The sequence below is a fragment of the Dermacentor silvarum genome, unplaced genomic scaffold (genome assembly GCF_013339745.2).
Source record: "Dermacentor silvarum isolate Dsil-2018 unplaced genomic scaffold, BIME_Dsil_1.4 Seq365, whole genome shotgun sequence".
In the NCBI taxonomy this organism is placed as follows: Eukaryota; Metazoa; Arthropoda; class Arachnida; order Ixodida; family Ixodidae; genus Dermacentor; species Dermacentor silvarum.
In genome coordinates this window covers 171,173-198,734 of record NW_023606119.1, presented here as the reverse complement: position 1 = coordinate 198,734, position 27,562 = coordinate 171,173, and the positions used below count along the sequence as shown (strand labels likewise).

General features: G+C 47.3%; 3 protein-coding genes and 1 pseudogene across 5 annotated transcripts in view; 2 read left to right on the top strand and 2 right to left on the bottom strand.

The window, feature by feature from the left end:
- Window positions 1-646, top strand: part of LOC119434990 (protein shifted-like) — a 170,725-nt gene extending 170,079 nt beyond the window's left edge. Inside the window, exon 9 of one of the 2 annotated variants that reach the window (XM_037701975.2) lies at window positions 590-646. In XM_037701975.2, the coding sequence (XP_037557903.1) occupies window positions 590-599 (10 nt within the window). In that variant the 3' untranslated portion in view covers window positions 600-646. The remainder of the gene's footprint in view (window positions 1-589) is intronic. The other variant, XM_037701974.2, reaches the window with a different exon arrangement.
- Window positions 1-23,319, bottom strand: part of LOC119434992 (5-demethoxyubiquinone hydroxylase, mitochondrial) — a 54,224-nt gene extending 30,905 nt beyond the window's left edge. Inside the window, exon 1 of one of the 2 annotated variants that reach the window (XM_037701976.2) lies at window positions 22,996-23,319. Coding sequence is in view for 1 of the 2 variants with exons in the window: in XM_049659654.1 (XP_049515611.1) it covers window positions 2,021-2,028 (8 nt within the window). In the remaining variant the exon portion in view is untranslated. Of the gene's footprint in view, window positions 1-2,020; window positions 2,044-22,995 lie in introns of those variants that run through there. The other variant, XM_049659654.1, reaches the window with a different exon arrangement.
- On the bottom strand, window positions 17,860-23,307 carry LOC119434989 (complex I intermediate-associated protein 30, mitochondrial-like). Its single transcript, XM_049659655.1, is given in 3 exon segments — window positions 17,860-21,840; window positions 21,842-22,117; window positions 22,996-23,307. Coding segments are annotated over 3 exon segments (1,281 nt in total). The 3' UTR covers window positions 17,860-21,147.
- LOC119434993 (DNA-binding protein P3A2-like) overlaps window positions 22,437-27,562 on the top strand; it is a 157,478-nt pseudogene continuing 152,352 nt past the window's right edge.

Genomic DNA, 27,562 nt, shown 5'->3' with positions numbered 1-27,562 from the left:
ATTAGCCGTCTCCTGTTTTGGCCAGTCTGGCCAAGCCGGCTGCTTAGCAGGAGAGATGATTTTGATGATGATAGTGAACATATCTTAGTCTCGATTCAACTTTGCTATGACATTTATTAAGGATTGAATATATGCACTGAAGTTATTTATATGCACAGCACAGCACATGTCTGCATTCTGTAAAATTTCACAGTTGCAAGATTGGCATGCCTACTTTATCAAAGGAGAAGGTTAAAAATAAGTGCAGCAATGAAACGTCACTTTGGCTACAACCAAAATAACCTTTACACTGCTGCAAGCAGCTGGTGGTTCTCACCTCAACTTCGTAAATAACAGCCTCCAAATGGTACCTCAGTAAACTACCACATTCTGCTGTCGCACCTGGGTGTTTGGACATTCTCATTGCTCGCCATCATTTCGGGTGTGCGGTAATGGTACAATTTTGGCATCAAAAGTGTTCATCTCTGCAAGTCAGTGTGACACACTTTCAAATGTAAAAACATTGCATGGAAGCTGCTATCCACTATAGAAAGGAAGTTTTTTTTTTTTTTTTTTTAAGATTTCACAGTCCTCCTATTTCACACTGCAGGTATACCTAGGAGAAAAGAACGTCGGAAGAAGCAATTTGTCTGAAACCTGCTCATTTGAAGACACGGATATCAACACTCGTGCGCATTGCAAGTTCCAAGGACGATCAGCTTGACAACACTGCCGTGCCAAACAACAGAGTCACACGTGGGGCCAACCGAGGAACCATCTCAAGAAGCCAGTTGATGCAGGCATTGTGTAGATATGTGCTGCACTCGTCTTACGTGCACTGATTTTTATATCGATGCACAGGAACCACCACACAGTGCACACCACAGAAATGACAGGGTGGTTTTGTAGTGGCTTCCGGCCAGACAAGCAGCCAAGGTGATGCACAATAGTGACGTGCTCCAGAGCAACATGTGCCAAGCAACTTTGCTGTGATCCTTCTGCGGGCGAGGACCGAGGACTTGGTGCGACCAGAGTGGGAGGCCACCCGACTTGCCCCATCTAGTCCTGCTTGAAGCAGTGGTACCAGCAATGTGCGTGTGTCCACTGCTCAACTCTGATAACTATTTATCACAAACAAGCTTCGAGAAGGCAACGCACAGGGCGGCTCACTCAGTCCTCTATTAACTGTTTTTAACGTCCTACAAGTAAAACCCAGTCTACGAAACTGAACTGTGAACACCGTGGAAAAATTTAATTGGCCAACCGAGCAAAAATAAAATTGTTATCCCTTCAACTCAAGGCTGTAATCAAGTTCTTCTCACAGAAAAAAAAAAAAAATCCAAGATATTCATTACTCTGTGATGGACATGTGCCAATCATGTTGCATTTTTAAGCAATGCTGCAGCCTGGAGATTTTCACACTGTGGATATGTGGCACAGCCACAGACTTTGAAGGGCATCAGCCCCACACAAGTGTGGCTCACTTTGACTTTATCCACTCGGGCAAACATGAACAGATCTCAATCGAAGACCATGAACACTTGCCATCACAAAGCCAGCAAACAATTCGCACAGTGTGTCGGAAACTTCTGATAATGCGACCACCAACACAAGTCACACGGGAACACAATGCGCATAAAGTCACGAACCATTTAGGCGCACTCTTTGCACTTGCAGGAGACTGTTTTGATTTGTGTGTAATAAGGGCTTTCATTCTATAGGATTTATACTTTTTTTTTATTTTACTGCAGTAGGATCAGCTCTATATTTCACTTTGTTTCTTTTCACTTCTGTATTTTCTGTGTCATTTTATTTTCAATGTGTTGCTCCCCCCTGCCTAAAGTCTAGCATTCAGACTGGCAGTATTTTCTTAAATAAATAAATCATTTGATGTGATAGAACAGTCCTTAGAGTCCTCAGTAAAACAACTTCCAGCGTATAATAATCAAAATTTGCTAGGTGCCCTGGTGAGGGGCCCTTGAAGATGCACAATGTCGCTAAAGAAACAAACTATTTAAAAATAGCAACAAAAGGTGTTTACTGTGCCATTCAGCCAGCAGCTCCCCCATGAAGTGCTTCTCATCGCAGATATAAAATTTGTGCCGCTTGCCGTACTGTTGTCACCAATACACGGCAGCCACAGTCGAGAGTCACTTCTTGGCACTTGGGCACAATTGGAGCTGCCAAGAGCCTTTGTTGCTGCACTGCACTATTTTCTTTTGTTCAGTGGACATTTGCAATCATAGAATGGCCACATTATTAAAGGACGTCGTCTCACAAATATACTGCAAGAGTTTTTCAAAGTCTTCAACTCGAGTTCCACAAGCGCGGTGGAAGCTACATAGCGGAGCAGCCAAGAGGGCTCATCACGTCACCCCATGGCAGCCACAATGCTACACAGCACGCCATCTTGGAGGCCAGGCGCAGCAGGTGCAGCTACCCGTATTTGTCATGTGTAGACCAGCAGTGAAATGGGGTTGTTCTGGCTTTTTGAGCTGACCAATATTTTTTTTTCATTTATTTAATTAAAATGAGCAATAATTGTATTAATGAGAATGCTCTCGCGATCACAAACCAGCCAATAGTGTTGATGGGTCCAGCTGCTTGCAATGAAGCTGCATGATGACATTGTGGAAGCAAGAGCAAGTGATTTTTCGCTGTTTCTGAGACGAGATTGTAAATTCTCTGCAGCATGCAGTGCAGCAACAGTTGGCTCAAAGCAGCCTCTATGGCAGATTGGCAACATTTTCTTTATTATGTCCAAAACGTGTTTAAGGGTGCCTTTAAGGTAAACCTCACTAGTACACAATGCACTGCTGCCACAGTGGAGAATTCGCGCAAAGGCTTTTTGAATGACATGGGTGAGAGAGCACCGCACGCACCCAACATGCTTGCAATGTGTTAGGGGCTTGTGGTGCAAACCGTGATGGTCACCATATTCATTACCACCACCACATTTCATGGCCCAATGATGTGGCACACTAACAAGTACAAATAGAGATGCATTTTCTCTGAAGCAGGTGGGAGTGCGGAAACACAATTTTTCTGCGCTAGCAGTTTTGCTCAGCCCATACCAGTCAAAGTTAGTGGCCTGTAGCTCAGTGGAGAATAAAAGGCCGAGGAACCAATCCTTCCAAACAGCTCGCAATGTAACAACTAAAAAAAAAAGCCTCGCATGCAATCAAATATATTGCAGTACTTTTCAAGAGCAAGAAGTTTCCAAAGGTGAACTCGCCAAGCGCAAATATGAAAAAAAGATGAATGACGAGCCTGACTTGTTCAGCGCTGTTGTACTTTTACTGCAGCCTTCAAGACGGTTTGGGCTCACCCTGTGCGTGCGACCGACACCAGGTGGTGCAAGGAGCCTGTTTGTGAACATTGTTTTGTTTTCTCTCTGTGTTGCCAGCTGTCTATATTAAAATGTCATCCTCTAGGGAACAAGTGAAGGCTGAAGGCCCAACCGCATGCACGTGACATTCAAGCGACAGACACACCCTGGCGCTGTCGTGTCGCGACATGGAGCAACCACATGAACGCAACATTGCGAAGAAGAGTAGCGACGGATTTACATTGTTATGCGAATAAGTGCTATCGTGCCGGCATAATCTCAAACGTATTAAAAGGTAAACGTTTTATCTAGATCTAGGTGAAATATGCTATCATCCCCAGTGGAAATCTGTCCCATGCCACAAATGTAAAATGCCGTGGCGCCATCTGGTGAGCCTTCAAACACTTTCTCAGCTCTTGGTGGCGTGTAAGGCCTAACAGCGTCAAAACAAACAACCGATCTCAATAATAACGACAAGAGAACACCGATACTTTGTCCTCAGCTAGAGATGAGACGAAGTGATGATTGATTGCACTATTTATTTTTGCTGCCACAGCAGAGAGCAAATTGCAAGAGCGAATTCAGATCGAAGCGGGCCGACTGATAGCTGCCATCATCATCAGCCTCTATTTTATGTCCACTGCAGGACAAAGGCCTCTCCCTGCAATCTCCAATTGCCCCTGTTTTGTGCTAGCTGATTCCAACTTGCGCCTGCGAATTTCCTAACTTCATCACTCCACCTAGTTTTCTGCCGTCCTCGACTGAGCTTCCCCCTTGCCTTGGTATCCATTCCGTAACCCTAATGGTCCACCGGTTATCCATCCTACACATTACACGGCCTGCCCAGCTCCATTTTTTTCCGCTTAATGTCAACTAGAATATTGGCTATCTCCGTTTGTTCTCTGATCCACACTGCTCTCTTCCCGTCGTTTAACGTTAGGCCTAACATTTTGGCTCCGTCGCTCTTTGTGCGGTCCTTAACTTGTTGCGCAATCGCTGTCCCCAGCGGATGTCATCGCGCTGACTTCCTGGCGACAAGCGATATTTTCTGGCTGGCCAGACACCGGCGATGCGACCAGCAACAGCGACGGATCGCCCTCCGCGACGGCAACACCTGCCGCTCATCGCCGTCGCTAAAAAAATCGCGTGCATGCGGTTGCGCCTTTAGCCATACTAATGAGAACACAAAGTGCGGCGATTTAGAGGGGTGAGTTTCTTCAAGTGACAACAATTTTGCGACACAATGCATCGTATTGAAATATGTAAATAAGAAAAGCCAAAATGTGCAGTGAGAACCACCTGTGCGCAGCAAACAAACATTTTTTTTGCCCTGATTCACTTTGTCTCGTATTCATACAAACTTGTTGCTTGGTCTTGCTTTATATGATCAACAGAATCGTTTGCATGAGAAGAGAGATTCCATTTTTCACGCATTTTCTTTTTTTTAATTTGTGCCCCAGATGCCAGCTTTTCAATGGAGCAAGAAATACAAGTAGATGAATACAGTGACAGAGTATGTAGACACATTGTGAGAACAGAAGCAAGCATCCCTTAGGATATTGACACAGTTCCCATAGGCACCACTCGTATCGCAAAGCTCAATACATTTGCCACTGCGTAACTATCATGAATTACGAGGTAGCCCTTTCTATGCACTGCGAGCTTTGGGACAAACATTCTTCATGGCATGTCTTGGTGGAACAGACAAACAGCTTCTTGTAGCAGAACAAATGTCCATTCGTGGCAGGTATAAGTAAAGGACACATAAACAGTACAACTTTTATTTCATGCAATCGCCCCCAGCGCTTTAAATAACAGGAAAAACTAAAAGAAAGACGAAAGGACAGGTAGGACCCTAGCCTTCAATTGATTACATGAAAAGGTGTGGGTTTATAAAGAAACATTCAGCGATCATGCGCCCACAGACGGGGGAACACGCGCATGCTTCAAGCCACTTGTCACCGATGCATGGCAGGCAGGCTTTGATACAGGTAATCGCGTTCCTTAATTGACAGCGCGATAGAAGGTGTGACGACACATTTATCGTTTTCTTTTTGAATTCAAAAAGCTTCAAGAATCAGACGACAGCACCAGTGGCGTAGCCAGAAATTTTGTTCGGGGGGGGGGGCTCAGGTTGCAGCGCTGCCTCCTCCATATAGAATTTGTCGAGGGATCAAATACATAAATAATCACTGCATTGCCATTACCATTATATATTAGATGTTGCAAACGAATTATTGAATGCTATGCAGTATGAACACAAGCAAAATATGTATATTTTTAATAAAAAGTATATTCGTATGCCCCCAAAATTGTGGCAGAAATAGCCGATATTAATGCTTCCGTGTTTTTTTTTTGTCAATTTAATAAGTGCAGGAAACATCATGCGAACTTGAGAACTATATCAGTTCGAAAGCAGCGAGGCAGTGCATGCAGCTGATATGAAAAACGTAAAAGCCATGAAATTAAAAAGTTGAGGAGAAATATTTTGATGAATCTATGTCATTCAAGAACCTTGTTTACATTTTTGTACATATGCAACGGCCAGGGAAAGACCTCAATGACGCTGTCCTTCGTTGCAATGGATTGCGCAGGAGCAGCTGTTACTGGTCGTGTATTGTGAGTAATTGCACCGAAATTATAGTCACAACGGTGAGTACATATAAAAAGCAGGAGTTCTGCAAAATATACATTAGAAAAGCGAAGATAGAATGGAATATACAAATGTAAAGATACAACTTGATAAATGGCAAAAAAGTGTCGCTGGAAAAAAAGTTTGCTGCTTGTATACACAAAACCTCGCAACAAGATATTTAAATATACCTATAAGTCTCCAATAAATCTATGCATCTCAGCAAACACCACTGTATATAATGCGTCAAACAAGAGAAATAAACATTTGCGTAGTCACAGATAGTAAACTTTACGCATAGAAAGACAGGCGATCCAGGCAAGAACAATACTATGATCGCAGAAATCGTGATGTGTACTTGGGCCATGCTGCGGCAACAAATATTCTGCACCCAAAATTAAAGGAGGGTATTGCTTTGGTTCAAAAAAGAAGTAAAAGCAGGTAGCTATAAAGGAAAGAAAAGGCCAAACGAAAGCCACAGATTATGCGGCAAGCTGAACTACCCAATATCCGAGTGTTTGTTGGGAAACGCCGCATGGGCCGGGCTTTCAATGAGCAAGGTCGGCCAAAATTGGTTATTGATGTCCCCGTAATTTTGATCATGATGCTGACTGTTAGAATAAACGGCGAAAATTTCTGCGGTTTTAAAAGCTAATGAACCAGTGGCGTAGCCAGGGGGGGGGGGGGGGTTGGGGGGGTTCAAACCCCCCCCGAAATTTTTTCAGCAAACCCCCCCCCCCCCCCTACTAACCCACCCTTTGTTTCGTCGCTTCGCGCTGACATAATTCATGAAACCGGTGCTACTATCACAATTTAATTCCTGGGCGCTTCCGTTTGGGTTGGTAATTTACAGCGAATCATGTCTGCATATGGAAAAAACTGTCACGGTGTTTGTCAAGGCTTGCACACTCTGTGAAGTTTTGGGCGAGAATGTGGCGGCCGCATTCTGAAGCAACAAATGCGCAACAAATGAAGCAACAAATGCGGCAGCCGCATTTTAGATGATGGCGAAAACGCTCGACGCCCGTTTACTTAGATTTAGGCTGCACGTTAAAGACCCCAGGTGGTCGAAATCTCCGGTATACATTTCCGCCGCTTCCCTTCAGGTGCCGGTTAGGCCGCGCTCGCGCAGGATTTTAGGCTACGTTCACACTTGGTCTCGAAGCTGTAGGAAGCGGCAAAATCTCGCCTAGGCGGCAAAACAGGCAGAAAAACAGGCTGCGAGCCAAATCGGTCTCGGGCCGATTTTTTCGCCATGGCGAAACGGAAACGCGGTGGAAAGTCGTTCTGCTTCACTGGAAGCTACACTAGCATGTAAACAACCGGACCCGGTCGTAAAATGGCACCGGGCACCAAAACCATGGCACCAAAAGTGTAGGCTGTAATGCTGATCGACGCGATCAAGAACCAGCCCTTGCTCTACGACAAGAGTGGCACTAAAACGTACTGTCAGCAATACTCGCGATAGTATTCAACGTCGCGCGACCGGAGGTGCGGCAACGAAGCCTTGGCGTGACCCAACTTCTCGCGCTTTTGCAAAGCCAGGCGAACCCACCACCGCCGTTTCCGAGGTGTCCGCGTCTTCCGTTTATTTAGTGTCCATTTCTAGAAAACAAGTAGGTAGAAGTATAAAAGCCATTTCTTCTTCCACTTCCATGGCAGACAATAGTTAGGCAGATTCCTCGTTGGCGCTCCATAATTCTCCTCGCACGTGTACGGTATGTTGCAGAAGTCGCGGGGTGCATTTCTCGTCGCGACGATAGATTGGGAGCGTAGGTCTCACGTAGGACGCGCAGGCTTTGGCGAGCCCCAACACAAGGGCCAGCCCAGGTTTTAGCTGTGGTGTTCCCGTTGCCCCTTTGGTGTCCTGGAGGCGCCGACAATACGAAACGATGAAATGTTATTACAACTTGTAAATAAAAGCTATTAAAGAAATATCACGCCTAGGCACCAACCTGTGACTCAGCGCTACCGCGCCCGTGTGCGGAGAATTACGGAACGCCAACGAGGAATTTACCGAAGGTCGCAGATGACACGCGAAGTTGCGTAAAATGATCACTTTTCATGACGGTACGTGGGTCAAAGAATGAACATACCGCTCGAAATAATGCGATAATGAGCGCCACCACGCCGACAAACGTACGCAGACTAGATGGATCTGGACGAAAACGGCAGCGGCGGCCGCGGCGGTAGCAAAACAAATGTGAACAACTTGGACAGGCGCGGAAAAAATTTTCCGGCCGCTTTGGCCTTTCCGCCCGCTTGCCGCTTTCCAAGTGTGAACGTAGGCTTAGTCTGCGCGAGAAACGTCTCTTGTTTGCGATTGCGCCCCTACGGAAGGCTGGTAATTACTGTTGTGTTGTTGAATCCCAAACCAGCAATTACGGAAGGCTAGTAGTTGCTGTTTTGTTGTGGAATCCCAAACCAGGAATGTACACACGAAGGGGTTGATGACAGCAGTGAAATTCCACCGACTCGCAATAGAATGCACGAAACAGACAGCCGACAAGCATGAAGTGTTGTGCGCAGTACAGCGTAAGTAAACTCTTGTTGCAGACGCTGACAGTTCTCGTCGGAGTTCACGCGTCCTGAGAAATTGTTTATGCGCACTATGCACTGAATAATACCGGAGTTCATTCCTGCATCACTATAGTACACCAATCAGTCGAGATTCTGTGAGGTACAAGGCCGCTTCCTGTTTGCACCGGCGTAAGTGAAGCAGAAATGACTTGCACGCACTACTTTAAATGCGTACACATGCCATATCTATGCTGTGCGGTGAAATATTCTGTACAATTCTGAATCTGTTGACGTAAAGGCAAATGACGGCTGCACGCTCGCACACAGCGCAAGACACAGCGGCCCATGCACTTGCCGCAGGAAATGCAACCCTCTCGTATAAGGGAGCGAGGCGACGAAAGCTTCGAAAAAAAAAAATAATAAAGCCTTACGCGTTTTTGCGCGTATTTAAGTTTTCTAGCGCAAAGACAGCAGCGAACAAGTTATTGCTATGGGAGTAGGTATAGCCTGGTCACACGTACATTTTCACGCGTATAGCCGTCCTTGACTTGTGAAACGCACTTCGCCCCGACGAGGACGACGCCATCTACGCTTAACGGAAATTAACAATTAATGATGTCTTCTCCGATCGCACGGTGTCAATGATGCGTTTTCGAAGACTGGTCCATTCAGTGGCGCGATGAGAGACCGTTGCTCCAAACGCCCACTGTACCTGTCGTACTTACTGTATTTAATGAGCTTACTTTAGTTTTTACTTAATATCTTCACAAGCACACGCACACGCGAGGGGGGGGGGGGGGAGGAGGTAGGGGCGGTCCCATGTCTTTGATATACATGTCTAGAGTCTGCTTACACTACCGCTATTTATTATCGATCACGTGACCTAGAGGAAAGCAGAAGCTTGCCCCCCCCCCCCGGGTCGGGCCGGTGAACCCCCCCGAAAAAAATTTCTGGCTACGCCCCTGTAATGAACAGTCATACATTTTCATAATTAGGAGTTTATGAACCTGAAGGAACAGACCGTTTTACTTGCATTGACTTTTGCTGCTTCGCTATCTAAAGGACAATTACTTCACTTAGCGGGGAAGTTTAGCGAAGCGGTCAATGACTTCGGACACGTTGATGCCGACGTCTCTGTGGGCGTACTGAAGCGCTAGCCTAACCATGCGTTCCTCAGACATTGTAGAGCGCAAGTAGTTTTTTTAGTAATCTCATGTTACAAAATATTATCTCTGCGCTGGCAGTGGTCACTGGAAGGGTGACTAGAATCTGCAGCAATTTGTACACATTTACATAGAACCTGCTGTCGCAATGAGACAGGGCATCTATTCCAGTGCTACTAAAAACACTCCTTCAATGTCCTTGGCATCCTTGTTTAGGTACCTTCCACAAACAGTAAGCTGTTAGATTCCAGCAATATCCATCGTTTCGTCAGCAAGTATGGTGAAGCAGCCTGCTTTTGCATCTAGGCTTTCTTTGATAATTTCACCACAAATTTCTATAGACCGTTTTTTCATGGGCGCCGCCATTGCATAGGCAGTGGCGCCATCTATGGGCTGTTGGCATGCTGGCTTGGGCGAACGCCCGTGTTGTATGCTGTGGTATACGCTCGGCGGCAGTTTCTGGTAGATTTTTTCGCACTCGCGCGGTCTAGCATGAAATGGCGTCTTCTACCTGGGTAATGGTCCTGTGAGGTGAAGGAAGTCTGAAGTAATTAAGCGGCTGGAGTAACTGCTGGTGTTAGGGCGGACGGAGCACCCAGCGCGAGATGTGTGCGTTCGTTTGAGCTTACAATCAGCCTCGGATATCAGTTAGGTATTTCTGAAAATTCATTTCACAACTGCTACCTTACTGCAGCATTCTCAGCACTGTAATTCTAAGCTCTGGTTTAGCTGCAACGAGTAGTTACGAAACATTTGACGATCCTAACAGCGTGGGTACCATTCTGCTGGAGAATAAGTCGTGCTGTTTACTTTGACAAGCGTTCCAAGTTAATTTGTTATGTGTAGATACAGTGGGCGACTGCCTTGTTTTCTGGGCAAGGTTTCCACCGACAAATAAAATAGTTTGTTTAATAATAACCACATACCGTACAGTGTGAATCACACTTTTCGAGTGGTCGAATGACCAGCTGCAGACTGTGCGAGCGCCCGAGGCAGTATTAAATGCTGTGTTATAGATCTATTTGTTCTATACAGCGTATGGTCCAAGTGGTTCAAGCATGCGGCACGACCATGCGAAGTCTTATTGCGTCGTTATTCCGTGTTCTGTTTTATTTTGCCGCAAAAGGAGTACCCATATGAACTCTTTCTTTTTTTTCAGTCTCCCAAGTTCAGTCATTTACGACGCATTCACCCACGTTATGGAAATTATGTCCATACAAATAGCTGTTGCGATTCTCTTTATGCGATCCCCTTTGTATATTGTGCCTTACAGGGCAAAAAAGGCAATGCCGATCTAAGCACGAAGCAATTGTGTGTATCATCTTGGCTTGCCAAGCGCAGTGCTTCGCTGTGTTGAGCAAAGCCGTCGGCCTCTTGCAGGAGGCTAACGTAGACATACAATCTGATTTGAAGTCTACTAGACTTAAAATGCGTGAGAACGATGCCGGTGGCTGATGCAAATGTTTTACAACAACTCTTCGTCGAGTAAAAACCGATACATCCAACATAGTTCACAACACATACGCACCGCAGCTGATGCGCATCGCATTTTTGCACATCCAAGAGAAATTTCCAGATACTGTAGCTACTCCTGCACCTAAAGGCTACACAGTGGTTGTTCGACAACCTCTTAAGAACTGACATCCCGTAAATTGCACTCAGAACTAGCTAATACACCTCCGAATCGTTCCGCAGCGCGCGAACGGCAACACATACAGGCCGCGCTGAGCCGGCTCGCACAAGCCAGAGAGGAGGAAAGGATCGTCGCGCGCCCTTTCCTCCTCGCCCGATGAAAAGGTCTATAATTTGGTTTTGTACATCTGGGTGTAAATACGAGGCATTACTGGGGCAAATTTACAAATGGTTCCCTCAGATATGTATCTCCACAATGAGCTCGCATGTGAAGAAGCGCTTTGAAAATACCAGTATTTCCAGCCGGGGCTTTGCTTAAATCCATAGGACCACTGTCCCTATGGCCACGGAGACCCAGACTTTGTCGCCCGCAAAAAAGAACTGTCAATAATAGGCCATTCACTTTCTTCCGTTTTCTCTTATATTACTTTGCATTCCCTGATCCAGCTGATCATTGGGCGCGCTTCCTGAAAATGGTAGGATAAAATGATCAGCTGCCAGCTGGAAGTCACAGTGATATTTAGTATTTTCATTTGCGTGGAAGATTGCGAGCGCGTGCTTCCATTTCTGGAACGGCTTGCACACGAGGGCTCCAGTGCGCGCATGTTGGCCGAAGTTTATAAGAACATTAAACCCATAAAGTTCCAGAATTGAAAATCTAAAGCACGCTTTTGGAAATGTCAGTGCACCTTTCGCGTCAAAAGTTTATGAGAACTTTATACAGTAAAAGCTCGATGATACGAATCTCACGGGGTCACGAAAAATATTCGTATTAGCCGAAATTCGTATCATCGAAACACAATTAAAACTACTGTCGAATCTCGATAATTCGAACTCGAAGGGGCCCGAAAATTTGTTCGAATTAAAAGGACGTATTTTTGAAGTATTCGTGCACCATAGCACGATGCACGAACGGTGCGAGTCGTGAAATATCGCGGCGCGCAAGCGCGTAGCAAGCGCGGGCCACGAAACTGCCCAACGCCGGCTAACGGTCGCTTCCGGATAACGACAGAAAACAAAGCTTCAGGGAGCGAGCGGGCGGCGCCGGTACACGGGTGCGCGCGGAGACCGTCGAAGGTGAGGGAGGAGGGCGGCAGGAAAGCGGATTTGGCCGCGTCAACTCCGCCGCTTCGGTGGCTCCCCTCGCCCTCCCTCTCAACTCCCTCGTAGCTCTCTCACCTTCGACTCCGTGCGCGCCCGCCGCCGTGCTGGCGCCAGCTTATTTTAGCCGCCCCCTGAAGTTTCGTTTTCTGCCGTTATCGAGAAGCGAGCGTTTGCGGGCGTGGCCGTTTCGTTGGCCCGACTGTGCCTCCGCCGCTGCTTCCCTCTGCGCTGCTGCCGCAGCGTGCAAGGTCAACATGTGACTAGAAAATAGAGAAGGGTTCACTGCCATTTTATTTGCGTGGCTGAGTGGCTGAGACGTCCGCACTAGTGTGTGCTAGAATAGGGTTGTCTAGAACACTCTAGTCGGCACGGCACGTACACGCTTGTTCCGGCGCGATGCAGAAACGGCGACCTTGCAATTTGAGAGGGTAAAATTTCCGCCGCGGGGTTTTTTTTTTAACACGAAAGTGTTTTATTCCGGGGTCCACCAAGACTTCACTGACGTATTTCCGTCACGGAAATACGTCATAGAACATAATACAAAGAAAGAAACCAGAAGAAAAAGTTCCACAAACATGCAAAATTTGGGAATCGAACCAACGACCTCTCGGTCCGCGACGATAGATCGCCGAGCGTTTAACCCATTGCGCCACAAACGCATTCGCAGAGAGCTACACAGACGCGCCTTATATATCTAACACTCCTCCGTGTACCCGCGCTCTTGCTCGGGGCGGTGCCGCCGCCTATGAGCAGAAAAGAGAAGTACTGCATTATGACACTAAAGCCCGGGATACATGGAGCGAACTTTCTCGACGAACTTCACGCGTCAAGTAACGACGCGGCGACACGACGCAGGATGTTTGCTGTGTTGCAATACATGCGGCGAACGCCGCCGCGCGTTGGCCGCCGTGTTGGCGGCGGTCCCGGCCGCCCGCTTCGAACTGAATTTGGCGTTGTCCTTGTAGAATTCACTTAGTTGGAAGCAAATGACTGCGTAAACGGCTTTCGCTTAGTCTCAGGCCGCTTCGACGACAGAGTATTATGGATAACCTTGAGTAGTTTTCGAGATCGCTTCTCGTTTCGAACGCGTCTAAGCCTAGCGAAAGAAATATCCGATGCCAACGCCATCTATCGGGGAAGTCGGGAGATAGGCATGACGACAGCATGTGGCCTCTGAGATCAGAAGATTTCTGTTGAAGGTTGTTGTAGAGAGCTTGCACTGCTTGTCTGTTTCCTCGCAGATCAGCGGATATGGGATGTACAAATACAACGCGATTCCTGAGAGATCATACTAGGAACTACTCAATCGGTGCAGAGACATGCAGACACGGCAACACCAACGCGATTGCAGACGACGCGAAAAGGCGCGCGCGCGCGAAACACCAGCATGCATTGCGACCGGAACTAGTGCCTCCTGATTGGCTGTCGTCCACCGCTGCGCGCTAGACGCTTCCGGCGGCGGCGTTCGCCCGACGAAAATGTTTGGACAGGCAGATCGGCTGCGGACGGCAAATTTCTTGACGCCGGCCGTCGGACGTTCGCCGCCCGACGAAGTTCTTCGCTCGGACGCCGGTTATTCGCTCCATGTATTCCGGCCTTAACGCGCACCGACAGTGAACGCTTCGGTGGTCTCAGTACTACGACGCCTCGATGCCAGCATTCGAAGGGACGCTGGCATCAAGAAGCACTACCAACGCCACCTAGGTGGCGTTCACCGTACTCAGCACAGCGGAGCGTGGCCTCCGCAATTAGCTCTGAAAATGTTTCTGAAGTTGATCGCGGAGGCTGCAATTACGACGCGCTGTACGCGCTGATTTGACTCGGTGACGATTCAGTTACGTGCTTTGTCTTGCGCGTTGTATTAGTGTGTCAGTTACGTGCTTCGTCTTTCGCGTTGTGCTAGCGTGTGCAGCGTAGTGCAGCTTCCATATGCACGACGGTTGCTCATGGTCATCGACGTTGGTAGTCGTGATGGAGGAGACGTGCCACCAGGCGTCAGCGTGGGTGCATCAACGCCTAAGGGCGCTTTAGCCACAAAACACCAATAGACATTATATATCAATGTGCAATAAACATTACACTACTTCTGTGAAGACACGTTTCACTTTCGTGTTCTATACCGATTCCTATATAAGAGGGATCAACCACATTTTTTTTCGTTCCTTTGCGCGCGGCATTGAGGGGTCTCTCCTGAGCTTTTGCTCTGTCGGAGCAATGCCGGTCGGAGGCGCCGCCGCGTGATTTGGCGCGCTGCTAAGGGCATTGTCGGTGCGCGGTATGTTCGAAATAAGCGCGTTCGAATTCGCTTGCTTCGCGTTGACGTTGAACGAAAGCACGTTTTTCATGATAGTCTCGCTGTGCAACAATTGTGCTCAGTGTTGACGTTGCGAGGCCTAGCTCCTTAGCCAACTCCGTCCGCTTCCTCTTGGGATCCTCATCGACCTTTCGAAGAATGTCTAATTTCTCTTTAAAGGAGAGTGCTTTCCGCTTGCGAGACATAGCTCGCTGCGACGCAACACGAAGAACGCGGCCCGAAGCGCAGCAGCCACTCCATCTGACGGCTCGCAGAAAAGGAGAAGTACAAAAGCACCAAAAGCGCCACCGCTTCAAACTCTTCGCGCCCAGTCGCGGAGTCCGCGCGGTCCGGCGCTGCCTCCGCACCAAAAGAGAAGGAGAGAAAGCGCGTGACTGCGCGCTGTTCTCTTTCGCGGCCGTCGGTGGGGCGGCGTTTATTCGTATCAACCGACGCAGGCTGAAAATCGATTCGTAACAACCGTTCTCTAGCACGTTGCAAAGTAATGGGGCTCGGCCGGGACCACAGAAAAATTCGTATCATCCGGAAATTCGTATTAGCCGTGATCGTATCATCGAGCTTTTACTGTACCCACAAAGTTTCGGAATTGAAATATATGCGTTCTGTAGACTCCACGGCCACTGCGAGATGCCGCGATGCGCCCGCTCGCTATCCAAAAGCCTTGAAACTTTGTGCTCGGATGGGGCTTCTTGCGTTATGTGACTCCGGGTGCACAAGCATTGCCACGAAATCCAGCCCAAGTTCGCAATGTTGATGCCGAAACGTCTTTTTAAGCGTGAAAAAAAGATTGTAGACAAAATGGAGAATATTCCCGGCGCCAGTGGTTGGTTTGCTCGGCACCGGGAAAAAATTTCAGGGGGGAGGGGCTGAAACCCCATCAGCCCCCCCCCCCCCGGCTACGCCCATGGACGGCACTTAGCCTTTGACCAGCGCAGAACAGCTGCGCCAATAAACATAGGTGTGCAGTGGCATCGTTTACAATGGACTGCTTAGAGACCAGCCCGCTATTGTCCGGAATTGCGCCCTCTCAATCTTTTGTTAATGCAATCTGGCTGATGTTGCCACATCACAGGGGTGTGTGCAGTAAACGACCCCTGTTCTAGACGCACCGAAAGGGGCAGTGTGCTTCTTCGTGCCCTCGGTCATTCACTGTTCGGCACATGCGAGCCAGCTTTTCCGGCGCTGAAGACTGCACAGGGAAGTGCATTTACTTTTTCCTATTTCTTTAAAGTGCTGGAAATGCATGAAATGCTGATATTCCAACTAGCCCAGATGTCCACATTAAGTACAACTTTTAAATCATCGTACATAGCTATTGAGACACTGTGAACTTACATGTAAAAGGAATTGAAAAATAAGTGTCCAAATGTGGCAAGCTGCTTAGTGGTCAGACTATGCACAGAAAGCATACTTCTCATTTCGCAGGGCCTCTCCTTCTTCAACAGCTACGTCGCGTACAATTTGCGACTGCTGTGTATTCGTTAGCACTGCATTTTTCATTCTATTTGTTCTCCCTCTTGGTTTCAGAACACATGAGGCAGAAAGAATACTCGACCGGACCACACAACGCTAGACCCAACAAAGACTTGGAAATCTGTATAATGTTAGCCAAATTCATTTTGAACATGTAACACAGCACAAGCAAACGGGAACAAAAGGCACAAATTTAAGCCATAATTCTAAGTTATGGCTTGTATTTTTATATGGTATGTCTTTTTTCTTTTCTTTTTGTTATGCCATGTATTTTTGCTACGCTTTCCAAGTTTCTATTTACCATTTTGTATACCATGTTTTGCGATGTTCTGCCATGTTTTTTCCTATGTATTGCATCAAGTAATTATCTAACACTTCCAGGACAATTCCATTTTATTCTTTTTTTTTTGTCTTCCTTATTTTTTTTCTTGTTCTTTTTACTAATTATTGATATCCACGCATTAGCTTTGACGTTTTCTTGGAAAGTTCTTGCTTACTTGTACTTGTATTTTTTTTTCTATAATTAACGATTGTGTGATTTGCCTCCGTATTTACCTTGCCCCTCCCCTCTGCAATGTACAACTGTACCTTGAGGGTATAATAAATAAAATAAATAAATAAATAAATAAAAAATACGGTTAGATATAAACATAGATAGAAAATTCAGGAAAACCCATCACACGACGACTGTCGACGGTAATGCATCAATATAGCCAAACAACGTATTGCCGCCATCGAAACGAGTTATGCACGAGGCGGTGTGCTGCCGCAGGACTCCTCTTTTGCGCTTCCCTCAAGACCACCGGCGCCAGTGCAGTGAAGCCTGCGTGTCGCATGGCAAATGCATGGCGTACCGGTGCGTGCAAACGCCGAGAAATGCGACAACCGGATGGATGGATGAGGCTGAACCCTTTAAATCGGGCGGTGGCATACACCACCTAGCCATGACTATTAACATATTTTGTCATTTTGTGGTGGGTGAAATTTCACCCCTGCCTTGATTTTAGCCACCAATCAGATAACCTCCGTTTCGTTATTTCTACCCGCTTAAAGTGTATTTTGCCTTCACTGTCCCTAAACCCCAATGCTTTGAAAAAATCAGCCCCGTTGCTTTGCACTGTAGGGTTAAGCCCTTTACAGAAAAGTATGAGGTGGTCAGCCGTTTCCTCTTCTCCACACGCACCGCACGTGTCTATACCTTGGTACTTGACTCGGTACATCTTAGTCCACAGTACTCCCGTCCTGACTTGAAACAACAAAGAGCTTCCCCTAGAATTATCAGATATTTTCTTTGGCAATTTCTTGCTTGAAAGTTCTGTATGTTCCCAGTGCTGATTTCGTCTGCATCCCTGTTTTCCACAGACCCCTCTCTGTTTCTTTAACCTTTTTCTTAACCGCTGTTTCCTGGTTTGCACCCCTCCTGCAGTCCAAATATTTGATTCACAATTTTCTGGTCAGCGTCCTCCATTTTGTGTCAACATTCCTCATATACAAATAACTGAAAACTCTCCTTGCCCATCGCTTTTCTGCCATTTCTCTCAATCGCTCCTCAAATTCTATCTTGCAGCTGGCTTCCCTGCCCTCGAATGACGTCCATCCCATGTCACCCTGTACCCCCTGATTTGGTGTATTTCCGTGTGCTCCCAGAGCAAGTCTACCTACCCCACGCTGCTTAACTTCGAACCTTGCTCGAACCTCTGATCTCATGCACAGGAACCTTTCTGGACAAGCTGCGCCACCTAGTGGCCTTGCTGAGAAGTCCGCGCATGGTCTCTGTGATGAGAAGAAGCGTGGCGCGCATCGGTTATTCCTCACCTGCCATATACTCGGTGACCCAAGGTGTTCATTGAAGAGCGGCACTTAACCCGTGTGTTCACGGTGCAGCTCACTAAAGCGTTGGCGTGGAAGGCACTCACTGAAAAGCAGCACATGCCCAGTGCGTCATGTTGCTGTCCATGTGACGTGGGCTCAATTCCACACAGCATCAGAGAAATTTAAGGATTCCTTTTCATTGTAGCATTCCCATTGGCACACACCTAGTTACCCAAGATATTCCTTGAAGAGCAGCACATACCCAGAGGCCTGAGTGACGCATACCCTGTGCTCCATCTACAGTGACAAAAAAGGGGGTACCAGCGAGTCAAAAATCAACAGTGGTTCACTGAAGAGTGCACTGCCATGGTACTCGGTGACCCAAGTTCGTCCGACGGTTGGATTTCAACCCCGTTACCTCAGCACGGCATCCCGATGCACTACTCATTCAACTACACAGTGACCAAAATAGGTGGGAAAATGGTTAGGTACAATCGTAGACAGATACCTCGGCTACCATGTATTCATGTGATGGCGAAATAAATACAACTGAATACATAGCCTCCGGAAAGTGTGTTAAGTACCCTAAGAATGCTAATGCATTGAAATGATAGTACGGCCATGGCTTTTAACTGATTTTATGAAGAAAACATCACGTATATACAGGAAACATTGAACACATTTAAAATTAGTCCTAACTATCCCATCTTGCTTCGGCATGTTATTAGAATGACTGGAAAAGCTTGTCAGTTTCGGGACAAGCTGTAAAAAAGTTGAAATCAGAAAGCTCACCAACAAGTGCACTCAGGAAGAAGGTAAATGACTGCATGTTTAAAGATTTACCATGTTTGAAGCCAAGGTTTTTCATTTCTGCACTAATAATAAATACTTTCCTCTATGCTTTCTTTGTTGGCACCATATTGTTGTAACTAACAAAAACCGGGCCCATCGGTTCCTTTTCTTCTCGTTCATTGCATAGCAAAGGTCTTGGCACTATGATGCCTTCAGGTGCATATGCGGGTTGATTGGCGAGTCGGCCTGCTCCTAAGTTGATGTATTCTGCCGCACCTGCTGCCATGGCCTTGAGTGGCACTGGCTAACAGATTCTCAGGGTCAGATCTGGTCTGCAAACACCCAAGGAAGTGGCCGAAAGACCAGTCATCACCATGCACCACACACTACAGGCTGGCATACTCATGAGCTTAGATGCAGTAGACACAAGATAACTTGCATCTACCTTCTTTTGTACCATCCAAGGCTTGTTAAACCTGCAAGTATGAACCAACTAGCCAAGCAACACATTCTATTGTGCTAAAGGGATACTAAAGGCAAATATTAAGTCAACGTGGACTGTTAAAATACCATTCCAGAAACGTGCCAAGAAAAGACTTAGTTTAAGAGAAAATCGCATCTGAAGGGTCCACGCATATCTTTTGCGCAATTAAAATCGCCTGCCCCCGAGCGGGGAGTAGTGACGTTGCATACGGCATCATCGCATTTTAGTGCGGACAGCGACTAAAATGGCGGCCAACATATGGCACTATGGTTTTTTGGCGCAACACCCAAATACGCGGCCATGGAAAGCCAGGACAGAGCATTGGATTTGCCGCTGCTTTTGGTCAAGTGGCATGGACTGCCCGGGCATCCCGTGACATCAAATGGAATTCTCTGCTACTTGCAGTTTGTGTGCGTTTCGCGTGCCAGCAACACCAGTGCAGCACTACGGGATAATTAAACTACTGAAAAGCGAAAGCACGGCCGGTGCAGAATCAAGCATAAATTAAACCTTTGTCTGTGTTAATGCCAACGCATTAATTTTTCTAAATATGGAACAGAATGGGACAAGTAGCATTCTCTTCCAACTTATAATGCAATACAATAATCTATTTAAACAAGTGGTAGAGTAGTAGTGACAATTATAATAACAAGTGCCTACGTCATTGGGGTAGTAGTTGAATGTCCCCGGCGAGTTGCAAATCATGTCCTGCATGTACCTTAATTACTAAAGCCTCATTCGCGATAATATTGAAGCCTTAGACATTGTCGAGCATTAATCTGCCACTTTAGCTTGACTTAATATTTGCCTTTAGCGTCCCTTTAATGCTCCGCACTTATTCGGTGACTGGACGCTGGCAGCTACGGCAAGGAATGACGGCGAGTGCTGGCAAGTGTGAATGAACACGAAATGTGAGAATGAACGGCATCCACCTATTGTGCCTATGTTGCACACGCAATGCGGAAGATGTCTCCACATTCATTTCCACTTTTATCTTAAAGAACATAATTAATTTTCCTTATGCTTTCCTTGTCTTCACTGTCTGTTGGCTTTATACGTAATTTTTTTACTGTAGATAGCAAGAGACTGCACAAAGGTGTTTTTATACTCGTGTCTGACCTTGAGGCAGTGTGCCCTTTCCTTGCTACTGTTTGGCCCTGGAAACACATTTTTAGCTTATAATGGTAGCTTGAAGTAAAAGACAGAAAACAGCAAGTGAGTGTCCCTTATCCCATACTAAAGGGTGCCCAGGGTAGTATTGCCAACCATCCCAACTTTAGATTGAATGGCCCGACTCTTGAACAATAGACCAAATTTTGTTTTAATGCCTGATATAATGAATTTTTTTTTTATGATGCCGTCTGCACATTCTTTTTTTGGGCTTTGTCGCATTGTTATGGACATATCGGTGGTTTCATTTTTGTCATTCTAGTTTTGTTGTATGCCCCAATCGTTGACAGTAGCTCTATCTGTACTATATTTTGTTGTAAATTGCAACATGGTGTTCAACTTTGTTGCACGTACACATTGGCAGCAATGACAGGGTCGCCAGCCGCTCCCCCCTCTGCCCACTCGAGAGTTGGCCATCCTCTACTCGAGAGATGTGCATCATGGGAAGCCTTTTATATTCTCACTGTGCCAATGAACTTTAAGAAGGTAATTCAAACTGGGAAATACCAAAATTTGTGCACTTAAAGGGCGTTTACTTGCATGATCTCCAATCTTTCTATGCACTACCCAATGTCTTCGAATCGGTCCGAAGCTGCAGAACGTTGACGGAACGGACTCGCATGTATTGCCACTTTCCACACAGGACACAGACTCTTTGGCACAGGTGGCCGTGCACGAACCGAACGCATAAGTTGAGCTAGCCGCGTACTGCCGTCCTAAAACACGCGTGTTCGCTTCGCGCGGTCATGAGCCGCCGAGCCCGTAGCCCAGAGGCACCTCGTACATCTCGTAGGCGAACTCCTCGCTGTGCGAGCCGTCCACGTAGCCGCCTACGTGGTCGATCTCGAGCCGGAAGGGGCCCGCAATGCCGTCGGCCAGCGTGATGCTCAGGTGCTTGACGGCGGTCAGGTCGACGGCGCCCTGCTTGTCCTGCACGCGGCCCTTGTTGCTCAGAAAGAACTTGGAGAAGGGCACGCGCGCCAGCTGCCAGTAAGGCCCGCCGCGAGTGTACAGCGGGAACTGGTAGAGCACGTTCCACGTCACGTCGAAGTACTGGTCGGCGCCCAGGTTGAGCATGTAGGTGCGCCCGTCGCCGCGAACGCGCAGCTCGAGGTGCGTGAACGCCGACCACTCGTAGGCGGCGGGCATGCCGAACGGCCGCCTCGCCCGGGGCGAGCGGACGTTGCAGTAGCCGGTCTGGACCACCTTGCCGTCCTTCGGCACGCGCGTGTCGAGGTAGCCCGAGAAGACGCCGGCGCCGGCGGGCCCCAACGTGAACGCGGCCCGCGAGAAGCCCTCGTCGTTGTCCCTGTCGGCGGTCACCGTCCACTGGTCGATGGTCTTGGCGTCGAACTTCCAGAAGACTTCGCAGTCGCCGTGCTCGTAAATTGCGCAGTCGCCGCGCAGCGCCTCGACCACCTCGTCGCTGAACTGGCGCCGCGTCTTCTTTCAGCAACTTGTAGCCATTCCGGAACAGCGTTCGGTAGTCGACCTCGGGCTGCGGCCGCTCGTAGTCGTCGCTACCTTTACGGCTCCTCTTGTAAAAGCACGAACGCGCGGGCACGACCAAGTTGCCAACACGCAGACGACGGGCGGTAGCAGACGAACCGCGAACGGCCCGCCCACAGCTGACTGAATAATGCCATTGCAGTCTCACCGTTGCTATTCTGTACGATGTAGCCCGGCGAGGTAACGCGTAGCCTTTTAGTCTCGACTCCGATACAGGCACCTCATATTAACTCGCGAGTATATTAAAGTCCCCGTAAAACAAGCACGCAAACACAACGGCTGTCGAAATGTGCCAAGAGCGGCGCGCAGATCGGTTTTAGGCTGAGAATCGATCCAAACTCTGGGAAGAAGCAGATCGACGGGCGAAACTCAGAGGGGTTGTCCAAAATATAAGCACCGTAAGAGCATCAGACGTCGATAACGGCACTGAAATGTACGGCCATTCGCACGACCCTAGCAACGAGGGTAAAAAAAGACGAAAAAGAAAAGAGCAATCCAAGCAAACGCCGGCAGACGCACTTACCGCTGGCCCACAGAAGCAGTCGATGACGATTTGCCTGCGTCACTTCCCGTTCCGCTCCCGCCTTGCTCAGTTCGGCGTCATTTTAATCGACTCTTGCGCATGGTTTTCGGCCAATTCTCGAAAGGCAGGAGCACATCTCAGCGGTGAGTAAATGCGAGCGTACGCGAAAGCGGCATTAATTAACCCTTTAACGCACTCTGCGCACCTACCGCGCAGTGCTAGGCCCCTCCAGGCGCTCACAATCCGTCGCCGAAAAAGGGGCTCACTCCGCCTCGGGACACTCGCACCGCGCAGACGCAAAATGGCCGCCTGCTCTTTTTCTTTGTACATTTTGTTTTGTTGTCGTTTCGGAACTCGCTAAGAAGCGTATTTCGCCCGCAGTCGGTCGGTGTAGGGCTCCGAAATGACGGACGGTCACCGTTACACCGAGTTGAGAAGTGCTCGATTGGAAATGATACCCGCGTCGTACGCGAGCGCCTATTGCGACGGTCGGGGCAAGGGAGTCGCTCAGCGGGCAGCATGGCGGCGCCGAGCGCGGCCCAAGTGCGGTCGTGACTTACCTCGGCCTTTATTCCCGCCGGCGTCAGGTAGGGGCGCGTGGTCTCGACGCGTTGTTGACGCTCGGCGCACCGCTGCTTCCCGTCGCTGCCGCGTGGCTGCCAGGAGGAGGGACGCCCTTGGCTGACAAGTGCGCAGCCGCAGCTCCGCCTGGCCCGCCCCGTGGCGAGACGCTGGTATAGCGCGCCTTTTCCGTCGCACTTCGGGTCTCGTCGGCGAAAGCGTCGATGTCGGAGGATGCTCGGGAGTGGAGGGACGCTGCGTTGCGGGGCAGCATCCACCGGCGACAGGATCCTAGAGGACGACCTCTTCATTGCTGCGCGCGGCAGATGTTTTTTCTCTGAACTCGTACTGCGACTCGTATTTCGGCGTCGAGCACATCCGACCCGCTCCTCGACACCGGAGGGCTCATTCAATTTTTTTACCCTCCATCTAAACGTATAGATCCGCACGTGTAACTTCAAATGCAGCTGTGTGCCAGAATGCATTTCGCAAAAATTTCCGAGGAATTTTGTAGCGGTAAACTGATGTTAATAAGGAAATCAGCGGCTTTTTAGCAGCTTACTGCAGATGCGTAATGTTGTGTTGCGTGGGCAGAGCATTTGAAGTGGCATCAAACGTGCAAAACATTTGTCACTAATTTGCGAAATGTGAGAAACAGCAGCTAATACTTTGAATTCGTGGTTTCCAACACATGCCAGTGTACAGCACAGAAGTCTACCACAGAAGCCTATTGCACAAATACGTTTCAACAGAAACGTTCACCAGGCACAAATTTAAAGAGGCCCCTCGACGGTGGCCGACTCTTTCGCTCGTCTGTTGATCGTAGCATTTGCCAAATCCTCCCGAGACCAGAACACATCTATGGGACATAATCGCTCTTTGAGGTGGTTTTTATTGTCTACTGTTATGTTATGAACTTGAAAACAAAAAAAAAAATTCTTAAAATTTGCATACCATGGTTGTCTCCACTATCTCCATCATCTGCTCATCTTTGCTATGGTAAAAACAGCATTTCATTGCTAAACGCTGAGATGAAGATGCAACTACGTGTAGTACACTGCCATGTTGCTGCCACATCCGGTATTTTCGCCCTATCTCAGTGATATTGAAATGCCTCAAAGTTGCTTTCGGCCATCTGGCACAGCACAGAGGTATAGATCAATTTGGTGTCAAATTTCTCAAAAGTGGACGACAAGAATATGAGTAAACCACTTCTTTACAGTTACACATGTGCCGTACTTCATACCAAGAATGAATATTTTGCACAATTACTTCCAAGTTCAAAAAAATGTTGAAGGCAGTGTGCAATGTATTGTACAACGGTTCTTGGAAGGATATAATCTAGTAGTTTCAATAAGCTACTTCTGCTCCGGGCAGCAGCCGGCCTTTCAGGACAGACCTTTTACAGTGAGCAGAAGGCACACCTTGCACCAGGGTCGCTGTTGAAGGTCTTCTGAATTGAGAGCAAGCAGACATGAGTTTCCACTCCGGCAATGTTCCGCCGAGAGGCCAGGCGTCACTTAATTCTATTTACTTAAAATGGAAAAGAGCAGAGGGTAGATGTGCTCTGTTGTGAACTGCAAGAACTCCGACACAGTCTTAAATGTATTGGCTGTCTGCGAGTTTTATCCGCCTCAAGGCTGTTTCACATGGTGCGATTTTGCACTGTGTTTTTCGCAGATGCGAAATTCGCAACTGCCATTTCACATGGTGCGATGTCAACAATGCGATTATGCGACGCCCAGAGTTGCTTGCTGCCAGATTTTGTCGCACACGCCGCATAAATTCGTTTAATGTAATGAAAAAGACGTGCGCATTATAATATAATTGACCTCTCTTTATTAGGACCAAATAATACGTGCTTCTTGTAGTTTAAAAATGCTTCAAAGTTTAGTTTGTTTTGGAGTGCGCAACAGCGGTTTGTGAAGTTCAATACGAGGAGAAATGGCGGACGTAAACAGCTGTTCGCAGGTGGTCGTTCAGCGTTGTGTCCTGTCTCGTGTGTGTTTTTTGCCTGTGTCGTTCTACCTGCGGTTAAACAAGTTACAAGAGGACCTATCAACAAGCCCCTATAGCTGTTGTCATCGCATATGCAGTATTCGGAATTCGGCTGCAGCGGAGTCATGTCAACGCAGAGACCCTCGCGCTACCCGGGATTAACGTGCTACCCGTGATTAATGTCAGCTTCTGAAAAACGGATGTGTGTATTGCTCGTGATTGCACATTAGCGGTTCCTGCTCCTAGAAATATTCTTGCACCAAACTTAGCAGCAAGCACCAACCCAAAAGCTCACGTCTGCCCCTGAACAAAGCCGCAAATGATCTGTGTGTAATTACTGACCGTGCAATGGAATTTGTGTTGTGAACGTTTATCTTAGCGCCAGCCTGGCTGTCCGTCTCGGCGCCTGTGCTGTAATTATTCATACAAGTGCTCTCTGAATATTTCGAAAGGCGTAAAAGCCGACAACACATTTTTTTAGGAGCTGCAGTCACTAGTGTACGTAGTATCGTATCATTCTGGCAGACATGGGCGTCGTCTATTTTCTCGTCCTGTTTCTTGCGCTGTAGTGTGCTGCGAATCTGTATCAAGAAGCTTAAGTTAATATGCTGCAGTACGTAGTGCAGCCGCATAGCCACACGGCTAACATTAATTAAAATACCTTGTTAGGAGTACGTTTGTTTGTTTAATAACAAAATCGAACGCTAAAATTTTGTATTCATGGTGGCAAGTGTAAGATAAGAAGCTATCGAAACTATCCGCTAATGGCATGCGTGTGCTTCTACCTGCTTCAGCACGTTATCCTTAAAGTGAGGCTGAATACCCCTGATAACCAAAAACATATGCAACTGGAGCAGGTGCTATGATTCCTTTCCTGGAAATGAAAGCCAGCATCCCAGTCTGTTAAGCTAGTCATGTACTTAACCTATATTAGACAATGTTAGAGCATGCTAACTGGAGCCATTTCAAACTGGGTTATTTGACCAAAATAAGAAGTGCAAGGAAAGTGTCAAGGTACAGTCTAATCTGGTATTCCCGAACCGTTTGTATTAGCAAAACTTTATGCCTCCCTGAATTGCCTGCATTAACCCAATGCTGAAAACAGGGGAAGCTGATTCCCTTTCTTGCTGCTGAAAAGCTGCTAGAATCTCAATAACAGACCACTTATGTTCTGAGAGAAAGTGAGGGGCACTGACAATATCTCTAATCATTTGTATGAGCCTTCACCTTGAACGAAAATGGAATAAAAATATTTACCTTTGCAAGCCTCAGAATCCAAACATTCTAAAAATTTTGAGGAGCCACATTAAATTTTTGAGATACAGACAATAAAAAGTGTGCCTAAGTACAAGTGCACACTGAACACACTTGATTGGTTGAGTGGCCATCTCCGAATGCAAAAGCGTCCGTAGCTGCTACCTCGAGGTAACTGCTAGGTTGCACGTGTGTTTCTCCTATAGCCCATATACCTGGCAAGGGGAATGGTTATACGTAGTCCTGTGCTTTTTCTTTTTTTTTCAATAGGTGGTGGCTAGCTGATTCCATCTGTTTATGTATTTATCATTTGTGTCCATCTTATGTGCATGTGTTTGTGTCATGTTCTGATTGTTATACGTGCAGTGATGCAAGCATCTTTTTTTTAATATATTGCACTACAGTCATTTATTAAACTTTGTGTTGAAATGTACAAAATGGGGCCACCCAGTAATGACTAGGACAGCCAGCAGGATTGGCAAAAAATATGATGCAGATCCAATGCACTTGCTTGAATCGACATGAGGCGAAGCTTTCACGCAACAGTCAGTTGAAACTCTAGAAAACTAACTGCAGTGTTTACAGTTGTCCTTATTTCACCCGATGCATCACGTACTCATAGACAATGTTTGCATATTAACCGCACAGGTCACATAATGTAATGTATACATAGCACGGTGAACTCACTCAAACGTCGGCTCACTAAGACTTCGAACTAACCGCGAGTCTGAGTTCGTTTGAGCCTGACTGAGTAGAATTTGGTGAATACGAGTAAGTGCAAGCTCAGTTGAGTAAACTTTTAGTGAATATTGTCATGTGGTAGTCAGGGAAAGCGATCCAAGTATAATTTAGTGAATATGAGTCAAAGCAAGCTCGGCAAGTTAGATTTTTGGTGCATATGACTCGGTGCAAGCTCACCTGAGTAGAATTTTGATTAATAAAGTCGGAGCAAGCTGGCTAAGTAGATGTTTGGTGAATATGACTCGGTGCAAGCTTGCCTGAGTAGACTCTTTGTGAATATTAGTGAGATCAAGCTTCGCCAAGTACAATTTTGGTGAATATGAGTCAGAGCAAGCTCGGATAAGTAGAATTTGGTGACTATGACTGAGCAAGCTCGATTGAGTAATGATGGGATATGGTTATACGAGTTTATGCAGTAATACATGTAAGTGCAGACTCATTAGCAACCAATGCCTCCATCTTGATGGGCTATACCTACGCCTCGTGATGAGTCTGCACACTTTATGACGTGTGGACATGCAAGACCCACCCACACTTGAAAAGATCCTATCATCACACGAAGGAATGCAACCG